Below are 14,079 nucleotides of genomic sequence, written 5' to 3' on the forward strand. Positions count from 1 at the left end.
TGCAAGAGCCTTTACTTAGGGAATATGGTGCAGCAGGCAAATAACTTGCCTAGGGAGCAAGAGGTTGCTGGTTCGAATCCCCGCTGGTATGTTTCCCAGACTATGCAGCAGCGATATAGGAAGGGAGATGCTGAAAGACATCATCTCATACTGTGCAGGAGACAGCAATGGTAAACCCCTCCTGTATTCTACCAAAGACAACCACAGGGCTCTGTGGTCGCCAGGAATCGACACCAACTTGATGGCACAGCTTTATTTTTTACTTTTTGGGAGTTATAGTCAACAACATCTGGGAATCCCTGTAAGAGGGAACACTGTCTCCATGGTTTCAGGCAGGAGTCTTTCCCAGCCTTTCTTGGAGATGATGCCATGGACTGCAGCTGGGACTGCCAACATGCATTTCCTACGGTGGACTAGTGTCAGGACCAGTGTTCCCTCTAAGGAGTGCGCACAAGTATTTTTGATGTCTGCTCAGTTTATTTTCGATCCCGCTCAGGTTGAATGAGAAAGGCCCCACGCGTCACTGAATGCATGTGTGCACAAATTGCCTTGATACTCCCACCCAGAACAAAATTCAATCCACACACAGATGAAAAAAATTAGAGAGAACTCTGGTCAGGACATCCTAAAATGAAGGAAAGGGAAAACACCCACTGAAATGCACTGATTCATTCTAGTACATTCCCTAGTTAGTAGCTACAAAATCAGGCCTGCTCAACTTAGAACCCCCCCCCTGCTGTTTTTGGACTACAACCCCCATAATCCCCAGCCACAGTAGCCAATAGCCAGGGATTGTGGGAATCGTAGGCCGACATCTGCAAGAGGGCCGAAGTTGAGCAGGCCTGATTGACTTCTTGTAACAGAACCTTCCAAATTATTGCATCTATCAAAGTGAGGGGTGTGGCCATTGGGATAGGCGTGGCCATGGGACATGGCTGTCAGGGTGGGTGCAAGTATGGAGGCTGTCATACTGAATGCCTGCACTTCTTAATTTGTGACTACATCACTGCCCACAGCCAAGAAGTGTGGAGCCCTGACCTTAACCTGAGCCAGGTCAAATGACCACCCCACACAGATGACCAGGGAGTGACTACCCTGTGCCGGTTGGGGAGCTACCCTGTTTGGGGAGGAGAGCCACACTTGTAGTAGCAATCATGAATTGTCCCCTTTGCTAAGCAGGGTCCTCCTTGGTTTGCATTTGAATGGGAGACGACACGTGTGAGCACTGCAAGATATTCCCCTTAGGGGATGGGGCCGCTCTGCATGCTTCCATACAGAAGATTCCAATTTCCCTTCCTAGCATCTCCAAGATAGGGCTGAGAGAGACTCCTGCCTGCCACTTTGGAGAAGCCGCTGCCAGTCTGGGTAGACAATACTCAGCTAGATGGGCCAATGGCCTGACTCAGTATCAGGGGTGTCGCTATAACTGAACGGATGGGTTCAAAGAACCCGGGGTCCCCAGCTCCTAACAGCCACCCAGCTCCACACCTCCCGATTTTCTTCATTATCTCCCTTACTCCGCCGCCGGGAGAGGGGCGAACACAGGTCCCTTCTCCCCTACTAAGCCCCTTCTCGGTATAAGGCGGCTTCCTATGTTCCTATGGTTTGGGGATACAGTGGAAGAAGGAAAACAGCCGAGGAGCTTGAAGCCTGCCTGATGGCCATCTGTCCTTCCTCTATTGCCACCACCTCCCTCCCCTCAGCAAGGCAGGCCCCTCAGGGCCAAGCAGGGCAATCCTCAGGGCCAACTAAACTCTGTGTCTCCCGGAGAGGCAGCTTTTAATGGCGCTGCAAGGAGCCTCCCTCTGTGACCAACCAGGCCAGACTGCAGCCAAGCCAACAGCCGCGCCCACCGCTTACTTCCTGTTTGGGGCGTGTGGACCCTTGAGAAACCAGGATGGAAGCTCCTCCCTGAGCAGCCGCAGCAGACACATAGTGGAGTCAGACAGGGAGGGGGTGGAGACAGAGCCCACTGAGGAGGGAGGGGAAGGAAAGCAAGCCAGAGATAGGGCTGCCATGTCCCCCCAAATTTAGGGTAGCCCCCGGATTTTGGCTCCTCCACCTGACTGCTAAATTCCACCCGGATTTACACAGATTTCATATACGCTGCCCAGAGAAGAGATGGTCTTCTGGTAGCAACAAGCATGACTTATCCCCTTAGCTAAGCAGGGTCTACCCTAGTTGCATATGAAAGGGAGACTAGACGTGTGAGCTCTGTAAGATATTCCCCTCAGGGGATGGAACCGCTCTGGGAAGTGCAGAAGGTTTCAAGTTCCCTCCCTGGCTTCTCCAAGATAGGGCGGAGAGAGATTCCTGCTTGCAAGAAGCCGCTGCCAGTCTGTGAAGACAATACTGAGATAAATCGACCAATGGTCTGACTCAATATATGGCAGCTTCCTATGTTCCTATGTTTGCCCAGATTTTACTCTGGATCTGATCACATGGGAAGGCAGAGAAGGAGGGGAAAGTACACAAATCTGTCAAATAAAATAATAATAATGCAAAGTTGTAGCATTATTTGCATAATATTTGCATAATATGCACATTAAGCCACCCAGATTTTGGAAGCTTGCATATGGCAACCCTAGCCAGAGATAAGCTAGGAGGTGGCCCTGCCAGCAAAACTTCCATCCAGGGAGCTACGGTGCCCTCCCACCCCGAAAACCTGGCACCCTAGGTGACCATCTTAGTTCTGCATGGCCAGTCCTGTTGGAGGGATGCAGTCAGTTCCTGGTCACAAACTGTACAGACCTGCCTGACATCAGCACAAGAGCTGCAAAGAGTGCCACACTCAGATTGCTTGTTGCCTCTCTCAACTGATACCAGGTTTTATGCCAGCTGAAATGGCAAGAGAGTCAGCCCGGGGGCAGGGTTGGCTTGTATAGTCCCACCCAAGTACACTGCCCGGTCTTTGCCCAAGAATCAACACACATTGCGTTGTGCAGCGCAACGTGTCCTACCTTATCAGCAGTTTGGCATAACTCCACCCCCTCCTCCTCATTCAGCAGGAATCGAGGAGAAGGAGCAGTTTAATCGCTATTTTGGCAGAGTGGCAAATTGGTTTTTCCCCCCCAAAGAGTCACATGTATTCAAGGAGAGGAAAGTCTAATGAAACCCTTAGTGCAAGGCAACGGGAATATCGCTGCTTTGTGCCTAAAATACATCAGCAAAATGCTGGGACCTATTAGGGATTAGCTGACTCCTTGGAGTGTTCATTACCAAATGGTACTAGAGAAATCAATGCAGCCATCGAAAGGCCAGCTCTTATGCAAGTGACAGGAAAAAGCAAACCCATTACTCACTGTGGGAGCCTGACTCAGAGCGAATTAATTTCCAGGAAACCTAGGAAGCCCAAGGACACTCGGAACAGGAGCGGTACTCAGAAATGCAAGCCTCTTGGACTTTGAGAAGGAAGGTGTAGATTCCACATTCCCCACAGAAGATATAATGGGTAAGCTAGAATGCCTCATCTGATAAGTAAAATGGGACAAATACACCCTGCTCCTGGGCGTGTTGGTATACAAAGCAGGCCAATAAGCTAGTGCAAGCCAACAAAACAAGTGCACTTGGACTTAAGCTTTTACACCACAAAGCTAAATGACATCCTAGACATAACCCAGGCATGCCTAGATTCCACAAAGACCAAAAGCACTTAAATCAAGTCACCCACAGCCCTCTTCACACATTACATTCAATGTGTGTACAAGCTGTGAAGAGTGCGCACACAATTGTTGATCTGCACATATGGTATTCACACATTACTTTCAATGTAACAATTTGTTATGGGGTGGCGAACAAATAAAGTTTATTATTAATTTAGTAGTAGTAGTAGCATATATACTACTACTGTAGAGTGTGATCTGCACTCTACATATGCATGGGGTCCACTCCCCTACACTGATTTTTAAAATAAATGCATGTATAGACATTCACATGAAAATGTGAAATTTTGTGGACAGATGTTTGTAGAAAGCACCACATAAGGACATAGGAAGCTGCCATATACCTGGTCCATCTAGCTCAGTATTGTCTACACACAGACTGGCAGCGGCTTCTCCAAGGTTGCAGGCAGGAATCTCTCTCTGCCCTATCTTGGAGATGCTCATGATTGCTACCGAGGCAGGTGGTGAGGGGGAAGGCAAGGTTTCACTGACCATCCCTCCAGATGATCGCCTGGCAAATCTGGGGCGCATCGCCGCCCCATGCCCACACAACCCATGCTGCTCTGTGTAGTGCAGATTGCTGGGGGCTAGGACTTGTTTCCCTGGCCTCCAGGAATCCCTCAATCTACTGCACGAGGAGCGCAGTGCATTGGGGGATTCCCCCGGGGTCGGTCAGGCACTCTAGGCCAGGGTTTCTTAACCTTGGGGCCCCAGATGTTGCTTGGACTACAACTCCCAGAATCCCCAAGCAAAAGCCATTGCAGCTGAGGATTCTGGGAGTTGTAGTCCAACAACATCTGGGGGCCAAGGTTAAGAAACCCTGCTCTAGGCACCTGACTCTGTGTATGCTCAGGCTGCATGCACAAGACCCCAGCACTGGGTTTAAGAGCACACTCGCACCCTTAACCCTGGCTAAAGGCTGGGGTTAAGAGTAGGATTGTGCGAGGTGGCAGCACCGGGATCGGCCTCGATCCTGGTGCTGCACACGAGTAGCCTAACCCAGGCTGGGCTGCTCCAGCCTGAGTTAGGCTGCTCATGAGAATAGCTTTCTTGTGTGAATAGTCCTATGTAAATATTTAGCAGTCACATCGCACAGGGTTTCTTAATCTTGGGCCCCCAGATGCTGCTGGACTACAATTTCCATCATCCTCTGCCACAAAGACCATATCTGGGGATGATGGGAGTTGTAGTCCAACAACATCTGGGGGCCCAAGGTTAAGAAACCCTGACATAGCACTTCAGATACTCAATGTGCTTCATACACATTATTGCAGCAATCCCGACAATAGCTTTGTAAGGGTAAATCAGTATTATAATCCCATTTTACAGATGAGAGATTGAGAAAAAAGCAGTTCACCTGTAGCCACCTAGGAGTTTATAGCAGAGAGGAGATCTGAATCAGGAAATTTCCAGCTCATGGCTTATACACACCTAAGCCAAAACATTACATTTTGTTTGTTTGTTCTAAAATTCATATTCCTCTCCTCCTCCAAGGAGCCCAGAGCAGTGTACATGGTTATGTTTATCCTCACAACAACCCTGTCTGGTAGGTTAGGCTGAGAGATCAGTGACTGGCCCAGAGTCACCCAGTGAGTTTCATGGCTGAATGGGGATTTGAACTCAAGTCTTCCCAGTCCTAGTTCAACACTTTAACCACTACATCATGCTGGCTCTCACTATACATGTGATTTAATTATGCAACAAAGTGTGCTTCTCTGAGCATATGCCAAGTAGGCCTTCTCAGCACTGAGTTAGCACAAACAACTCCCGCCGCAACTCTCGGAGGTCATGAAAAGCCTCCCAGATCAGACAAGCCAAAGTTCCATTCTGTGGTGATACAAATTTGTTGTCTGGCCCTGCACACAATAAGGAGGGTGGTAGCACCCCTAAAAGGGTTTCGTAGACCTAATTATTTCTACATTGCCCACATCGTGTGGAAAATTTTCACCAGGTCACTGGAGCCCCATTTAAACATTACGCTGTACAAGTGTACAAATGTCTGTACACTTGTACATGTTTTTGTGTGAATGACTATACTTGCATTCATGAATGGGAGACTTGATGTGTGACCACTGTAAGATATTCCCCTCAAGGAATGGAGCCGCTCTGGGAAGAGCAGAAGGTTTCAAGTTCCCTCCCTGGCGGCATCTCCAAGATAGGGCTGAGAGAGATTCCTGCCTGCAACCTTGGAGAAGCTGCTGCCAGTCTGTGAAGACAATACTGAGCTAGATAGACCAATGGTCTTACTCAGTATATGGCAGCTTCCTATGTTCTTATATGCAGAATACAGATAGGAAGTGTGAATAGCTGTACTGTGTACAAGCAGGCCTACTCAAATTAGGCCCCCCAGCTGTTTTTGGACTACAACTCCCACAATCCCCAGCTACAGTGGCCAATAGCCAGGGATTATGGGAACTGTAGGCCAACATCTGCAGGAGGGCCACAGTTGAGCAGTCCTGACTGATTTCTACCTGTGTACATTGTACACAAGTCATACAAGTGCTGAAAATAATGCATATGAATAGGGCTAGTGTACTGCTGTGTTCAACATAATGTGTGAATAACTGTATCTGTGTACAGATCTATGCCTCTGTACCCTGTGCACTTCTTGTATGACTGTTGAACATAACTTTCATTTCATTTCATAGGGTTTAATTTGCTTCCGGAATGCAACCTCTCGGTCTGTGATTTGGAGCCACAAATCTTACAACTCCAACACAGCATTAACAACATTCCACTGAAGTCTCTCTAGAGATACCCCAAGGATCTTCTGGAACAATTATTTTACCATTGGAGGTCCTATAAACCACCATTTGAATTAAAAATACAGTCCTCAAACCATGTACTAGGGAGAAAGCCCAATCAGATTATGCAAAGCAAGCAAACCTTTTGTCTATCACAGCTTTTGACTACAGTGATGGATTCTGTCTCCTCTTTTCATCTATTTGGGTAGCACAAGGTTGCCTAAAAGCAAAAGCAAAAGCGAGTGTGTGTGTGTGTGTGTGTGTGTGTGTGTGTGTGTGTGTTTGAGAGAGAGAGAGAGAGAGAGAGAGAGAGAGAGAGAGAGAGAGAGAGAGAATGTCCCCCTCCCAATATGTCTGCAGTTAGTTGAGAGTGAGGAAATTAATTCTGGCATACTCAAAGGCCCTTTTATCATGGTTGGCTCCATATGCTCCAGAGGTGACACTAGACCAGGCCTGCTCAATTTAGGGCCCCCAGCTGTTTTTGAACTACAACTCCCATAATCCCCAGCCACAGTGGCCAATAGCCAGGGATTATGGGGACGGTAGGCCAACATCTGCAGGAGGGCTGAAGTTGAGTAGCCCTGCACTAGACACTTGAAAGCTGTTCTGAGGCTGCTGGACCCTTGCCTGAAGCTTTGATTAAAGACATCCTTGTTATTTCTCATTGGCCTGCTCAGGGCTGCCACTCATAAGCAGGGCTGTCCATAGGGCATGGCAGGAAGGCCAACCGCCCCGGGCCCCACTCTTTTATCCCCCATTAGAATTAACTGGAAGGGGGCCCCACACTTGCTGATTTGCCCCGAGCTCCACACCCCACCAGGGCTCTCTAAGGACAGCTCTGCTCATAAGGCCTCGGGGCCTTAGAAGACCCTTTAAAGGATCCTGATGCAGATCATAGCATCCCTACTATTGTCCACACAAATTATGTAACCATATTTATGGCTACTCTGTGTGTATTTGTTTGGGATAAGTGCTCATATCCCTATTTTGATAGTTAGCTTTTGAGGAACAGAAATACTAGCTCAGAAGAATAAAGCCAGACAAATGTGTGTGGACAGAACTATTTGTTATTGTACCAGCGTTTCTTAAATATTTAATGATTTTAAACATTGCAAGGGGGGAAACTGATTTTTTTTTCTATTTTAATGCGTAAAGTGGAATGACTTGTTAGGCATCAAATTCAGTGGGAGCCAGGCCTGTAGCTAGCTTAAAAGGTGGGGGACACACACAAAAAGATGGGGGTAGGATTTACCACATTTATTGCTCTCCATTACATTGTGGTATAGCAGGTTAAAACTATTTGTTTGTAAAAACTTGAGGGGCAGAAAAATGGGGGGGGGGCTTGACTCACCCTAGTCCCTCCCCCCCCACTATGGGTCTGATGAGTGCTAAACTTGACATTTTTAGTGGGAAAGTGTGCGTTTGGTCAGTGGGTATCTTCTGTGGGAGGGATCAGGCCCTCCACTGACACCCCTGGCCTAAATGATTATTATTATTATTATTATTTATTTTTACATTTATATCCCTCTCTTCCTCCAAGGAGCCCAGAGCAGTGTACTTCATACTCAAGTTTCTCTTTTACAACAACCCTGTGAAGTAGGCTAGGCTGAAAGAGAAGTGACTGGCCTAGAGTCACCCAGCTAGTATCATGGCTGAATGGGGATTTGAACTCGGGTCTCCCCGGTCCTAGTCCAGCACTCTAACCACTACACCATGCTGGCTTGAAATGATGACATTCTCTTGGAGAATTAGGGTCACGGAAAACCTATAATGTGAAGTGATAGAAGCACTAAAATGGCTGACATAGTCCAGAGCAGTCCTTTTGACTTTACAGTAGTGGGATAATTACTATGTCAACAACAAGTGGATTGCAGCTTTTCTTTTCCCATCCAGCCATGCCTTCTGCCACCACCACAGAACTCGACCTCAGAACATATGACCTAAAAGAATATCTGTACAGGTGATACAAAATTTGGAAGCCAGTGTCATTAATGAGGGATAGAACACAATTCTGAAACCCAATGTACTGTCTAAATAATGTGTAGGTTCAACAGTAGCCCTGCAGAGGAATTTAAGCAAACCCAGATTTAAAACCTCTTCGGGAAATGCTAGTTAGATTGACAAATGACAACGAATAATTTAAGCCTAGCCATTTCACAAATTCCACAGCAACTGTCCTGACTTTGCCATCTAGCGTATACTCAACAGGGAGCTGTAAGTTGTATCATACCTTTATCTCAGATATGCATCTGAAAAACCATCAAAGAGAGGCCCACAGTTTTGTCAGTAAGATCTGCATTTTAAAAGGCATGAAGAAGCTTATTTAATGGAAGCAACCTAGTTTAACTGGTTAGTGAATCACACTGGTCATTTGTGAGGTTCCAAACTAAAGCCCCATGACTAAGAGACTGGAGAGAGATGCAAGGACCTCCAACATTCTATAGGAGCAAAGAACAGGGCAAAGTCAGACCTGTCTCTCTGATAATCCCAGCGTGGCTGCCAGTTCTGCTTTCCTCCGAATGGTGATGTAGCGGCTGTAGTGAAACTCCTTTTCCAGCTCCAGTCGCTGGTGATCTGTGTAGACTACACGGTATTTGTCTTTCGTTCTGGTTTTCACTGAGGAGAAGAGAAATGCAGGTCAGTGAAACAAGCACAATGGCAACATCATTTCTGTCGTGAACTCTTTTTGACAAGGTATTGGAGGATCTCTCCTTGGTTCTGCAAGAGCCTAGTTCGTATGGTGAGGATTATTAATAACAATATATGTAGCATTTCAATAAAAAGTTCTCAAGAGTGGTTTAAATAACAAAAAGAATGAGGGAAATAGTTCCTTATCCCAAAAGGGCTCTCAACCTAAAAAGAAACACAATGGAAACCAGCAACAGCCAGTGGAGAGACACTGCTACTACTGTTTATATACCACTTTTCAACAAAAGTTTCCAAAGCAGTTTACATACAAAAATAAATACGAAATAAATAAGATGGTTGCCTGTCCCAACAAACCCCCCGCCGCCACCGCCCCCATCCCCGTCCCCGTCCCCGCCGCCAAGAGCTAACATTCTACAAATAAACATAAGGGATACTCCAGCAACAGCCACTGGTGGTGGGATGCTGTGCTGGGGTTGGAGAAAGAGCTAGTTGCTCTTCTGCTAATTATAAAGAGAATCACCACGTTGAAAAGTTGTTCTTGCCCAGTTTGCAGAACTATACTGAGCAGAATAGAGAGAGTTTCTCTCTGTGTGTGTCTCTCCATCACTACTTATAAGAAAGCCTCTTCTTTAAATGGTGTCTCTTTGCCCAGTTGGCTAGAGATGAAAAATGCCCAATAGCTCCTAGGGTTGATAAAAATCAATGGGTTTAAAAAAAACAAAACCATACAGAACCTAGGTGAAAGAGACCATCCTGAATATTAATCACAACTTGTAATTAAATACAATGAACTTGTTAACAGCAGTATATGAGGATGAGGGATAACAGACCTGACCAGTCCTATTCTGCAGGTGGTGTACAGGCAGCGTACACACGCAGAGCCAAGCCCTTGCTCCCCACCCCACAAAAGTCCAAAGACAAAGAAAGTCAATAAATGAATAGAGGATATGGGGGGAGGGAGTCTGAGCAAAGAGGAGCAATCTGGATATAAATGCATGGTGGGATAGGGAGGGGAGGGGAATGGAAAGTGAAAGCAAAAGTGGACAGAACATATTCATGCAGTCCTGAGGACACTTTTTTGGAGTCTATCCTCCCTAAAGGTAAAGTTATGCCATCGAGTATGTGTCAACTCCTGGCGACCACCCAGAGCCATGTGGTTTTCTTTGGCAGAATACAGGAGGGGTTTATATAGGAGTTTCCCATAATCTGGGAAACATACCAGCAAGGATCTGGCAACCTCTTGCTCCTTAGGCAAGTTACTTCCCCACTGCACCATTAGGTGGCTTGTAAGTTCCTGTATCTGTGGGTAAGAAAGGCATGTTTTCAAAATGCAAACAATACAACAATGAAATGAAAGGTTTGGTTGCCCGAATGAAAAAAACATTATCAGAATTGTGTACTTCTAAACATGAAACCTACATCTATCTCTAAATAAGGTTATATTAGACAACAAGAATGTAGTTTTATAGAAAATGATGATTAAATGGAATCTTCCTGACTAGTAATTTAAATTGTGATTTAAAAATTAAAATTGAGTCCTTCTGTGTAGTGATTTAAATCGTAATTTAAATCAAATCAACCCTGCCTAGCAATCAGGGCTTCTAGAGACAATGGAACAAAACACCAGTAGAAAATGTTAATTCAGAAGGGTTTTTTCCTAGGTCAATATATTTTCAGGTTTCAGCACTTAATTTCCAAAAACCTGGCTCTTGGTTAGCCCCCACCCCAGAACTATTTTGAAGGGCTCCTCCTTCCTCCTCCTAGTTTGAATTATATGCCCTCAAATGTCTGGCTTGAAGAGGAAGTGATTTTCCAACAATGCACGCTTGTAAAAAGCAAGCAGCTGCTGGGTTTATGGCCCCCAAGCCAAACGTACACCAATGCAAGTGGGACGGGGAGGGGCTTGGTTTGTGTGTATATATTAGAATATGGCACTCTATACCATGGCCTGTTATGATGTGCACTTCTTGGAGCAAAGTCCCTTTGATATCAAGAGAAGCTACTTCTCCAAGGAAATGTGCTCAGGATCACAGCCAAACATAAGGGCTTTTAAGGCCCATTGCTTAAAGCAGGAGAGATTTAAGCCTCTGCTCAACTCTTTGGCTTAATGGAATGGGACTGAAACATGTGCAAGTTTGGCTGGAGTGTGCCCTCATGCTCAGCAAAGTTCTCCTATGCAAGCCCTAGTGAAATGAATAGGAAAAGTGCAGTAGCACTGTAGCTAATCTGGGGCTTGTGCGGGAGAATTGCAACGTGAATTATGTCAATTAAGTGTCATTAAATATATACATTTGTAAGCTTTACGATTTAACATTTCTCCCTCTATCCCAAACATATAAGGGAAGGTGTGTGGGACTGACGTACCAATAACTAAGTGAGGTCAATTTACACCCCAATAATAAACACTTTCCCTCTCAAGTAGTCACAATGATTTCAGTGAAATTTTGCCTAAGTAGGATTTGAACCAGGGTCTCTCTGGTCTAAGTGATGCTCTAACTATTGCACCAGCTAAATCTTAAGTACATTTAGAATTTTATCTGGCCAAGCTTGGCACCTTTAATTCCCATTTATTTCAATGGGAGAAAGAGTTAACATGCATCGCCCCGCGTTGAACATATTTTGCATCCATTGTAAAACAAGGGGACTCCATCCATTTATATAAAGTACCAGTACAAAGAGAGAGAAAGTTAGTGTGCTACTGCAGTTAGCATGGAGGTTAAAAACCAGAGAGACCCACCCTCACGGGATGACCTTGGGCCACTCACCTAATCTTCACCTAGCCTAACTCTCTTGCTGTGGAGATAAAATGGAAAAGGTAACCATGCATGCCTTCCTGAGCTCCTTAGAGGAAGGACAAGATAAACATTTAATAAGTAATACAGACACAATGTAAAAGATTAAGTAGTAAAATAGGATGCAATACTGGTTTTGCCATTAAGAGGTCTTCACATTTCACACAGCCAAATTTATTATTTCCTCTTTAAACCAAATATCACACAGTAGAGTGCCTTTTGAAACGGACATTTCCTGAATAGACATACACCGGCTATTTATTAACACTGGCTTTGTGCTGTTTGGTGTGGGGTGGTGGTGATGGTGAGGTAAATATTAATTTACCCTGCGGGGTGGGGGGAGGAAAAGATGTACTGCCTCTTTCTAATAGTACGAAAACAAAATAATTGTTTAAGAGTATTAAGATCATATGAATATGGCAAATATTTATATGCTTTTCAACAAAAGTTCCCAAAGCGAACTTTTATATACATAGCGAACTTTTATATACATAGCTATAAATAAATAAATAAATAAATAAATAAATAAATAAATAAATAAATAAATAAATAAATAATGAAGGGAATATTTGTAAGAGCCCACTTCCAGGAATGCATGAAAGGGCCTCCTTTGGCAGAGAGGTATATAAAAAATAATAAACAGGCAAAAAGACCATGAAATGCAAGACTGACATTCAGAGCAAGGAAACGCCCCATGCAGCAAGAGAACAGCCTAACAGAACTTCCCAGTGGGGTGCAGTGGGAAAGTAACCATTTCTGCCCTTCCCAAGTAGCACTCTTTGCCACCTGAAAATATGTCCCTGAGGGTTATGCAGCCCTGGGGACATATTTCTGAGGGGCACAGAGGTCAGCACATCAAAAATTACATCTTCCCCACTGCACTGGTGCAGTCATTTGGAAAGTTCTGCTAGGCTGCTCTCTTGCTCTGCATGTCAGCCACATCCATACACAACGCTCAGATATGTACAAGATAAGCACAGCAACCATTTACAAAATGATCTTATCCACAAATGTTTCTCCACAATAAAACCCATAGCCTTCCAAATGTCACAGGACTCTTCTGTGCACATTTGCTGTGACAGAGTAACATGGTTGCCCTTCTTGCATTTCATGACTACTGTATTTGCTCCCACAGCTCCCCCCACCCCATATCCGTGTATGTATGTATGGGATACCTGAGGGACCTCCTGCTCCCAGTGGTTACTGCCCACTTGACGAGGTCATCTGAGGGGGCTCTGCTCCGGGTGCCAACAATGAGGGAGGCTCGGTTGTCATGCACGCGGGACAGGGCCTTCTCTGTTGCTGCCCCCAGACTCTGGAATGCTCTCCCGGTGGCTATTCGCTCCTCAGTCTCCATCACAGCTTGTAGAAAAAGTGTAAAATCTTGGCTTTTTGCCCAGGCATTTATTTGATTCTCTGCTGCTGCTCTTTATAGTCTGTATTGCTTTTATGCTTTCGTTTTAAATTTTTAATCAGATTTGTTTAATATTTTTCACTTAATATTTTAATTGTGTCTTTTTTACCATCTTGTTTTTAAATTTTGCTGTAAAACGCCTTGGGATTGTTTTAATGAAAGGCAGTATATAAACTTAACAATCAATCAATCAAACAAACAAATATGATTTCTATACATCCATGTATGCACATGAATATATAGTTGTATATTCTGAACACCCATGTATGAATGTATAATAGTCCTCCAGGCAAGGCCTCTGAAGAATCCACAAACAAATTAAATTTCAAATCCAAGTACTTGTGCTGACTATGAACAGCCCAATATACAGCCAGTTAAATATTTAAAGTGATTTAAGATGACCTGCCCCAAATTCCACCTAAAGCAATGGACTTTTCTTCCAAGTACTTGTTTAGGGTGGAAGTGTTAATTCCATTCACATCAACAGGGCTAAACTGGCTTAAATCCAGTCACATTTGCCTATCTGGGTTATGGATCAGTCTTTTAGCCCTTTTGACTTCAAAGAAACTAAACCACTCTAAACACTACGCCTTATAAATGTAAACCATAGGTGGAACCCCATCTTAAATTCGAAAGTAACTTCAGTGGATCTCAGGATAATTAATCATAATAAAAATGATGAATAATGGGGTGTGGAGTGTGTTTGCTTGGTCTGGAACAAACCCCAAGAGTAGGACTTACTCAGGAGTCACACCTAAGCACACTGGAAGTAACCTTAATTTACATAAGTACCTATAACTTCCAAGTAGCCCTTCGAC

At 44.8% G+C, this 14,079-nt stretch overlaps 1 protein-coding gene across 1 annotated transcript in view; it reads right to left on the reverse strand.

The window, feature by feature from the left end:
- The window catches only part of CDX2 (caudal type homeobox 2), a 34,047-nt gene that overhangs the window by 6,381 nt on the left and 13,587 nt on the right, over positions 1 to 14,079 (reverse strand). Inside the window, exon 2 of the mRNA XM_053305018.1 lies at positions 8,877 to 9,022. Within this exon, the coding sequence (XP_053160993.1) occupies positions 8,877 to 9,022 (146 nt within the window). The remainder of the gene's footprint in view (positions 1 to 8,876; positions 9,023 to 14,079) is intronic.

Source organism: Hemicordylus capensis, chromosome 3 (genome assembly GCF_027244095.1).
Source record: "Hemicordylus capensis ecotype Gifberg chromosome 3, rHemCap1.1.pri, whole genome shotgun sequence".
NCBI lineage: Eukaryota > Metazoa > Chordata > Lepidosauria > Squamata > Cordylidae > Hemicordylus > Hemicordylus capensis.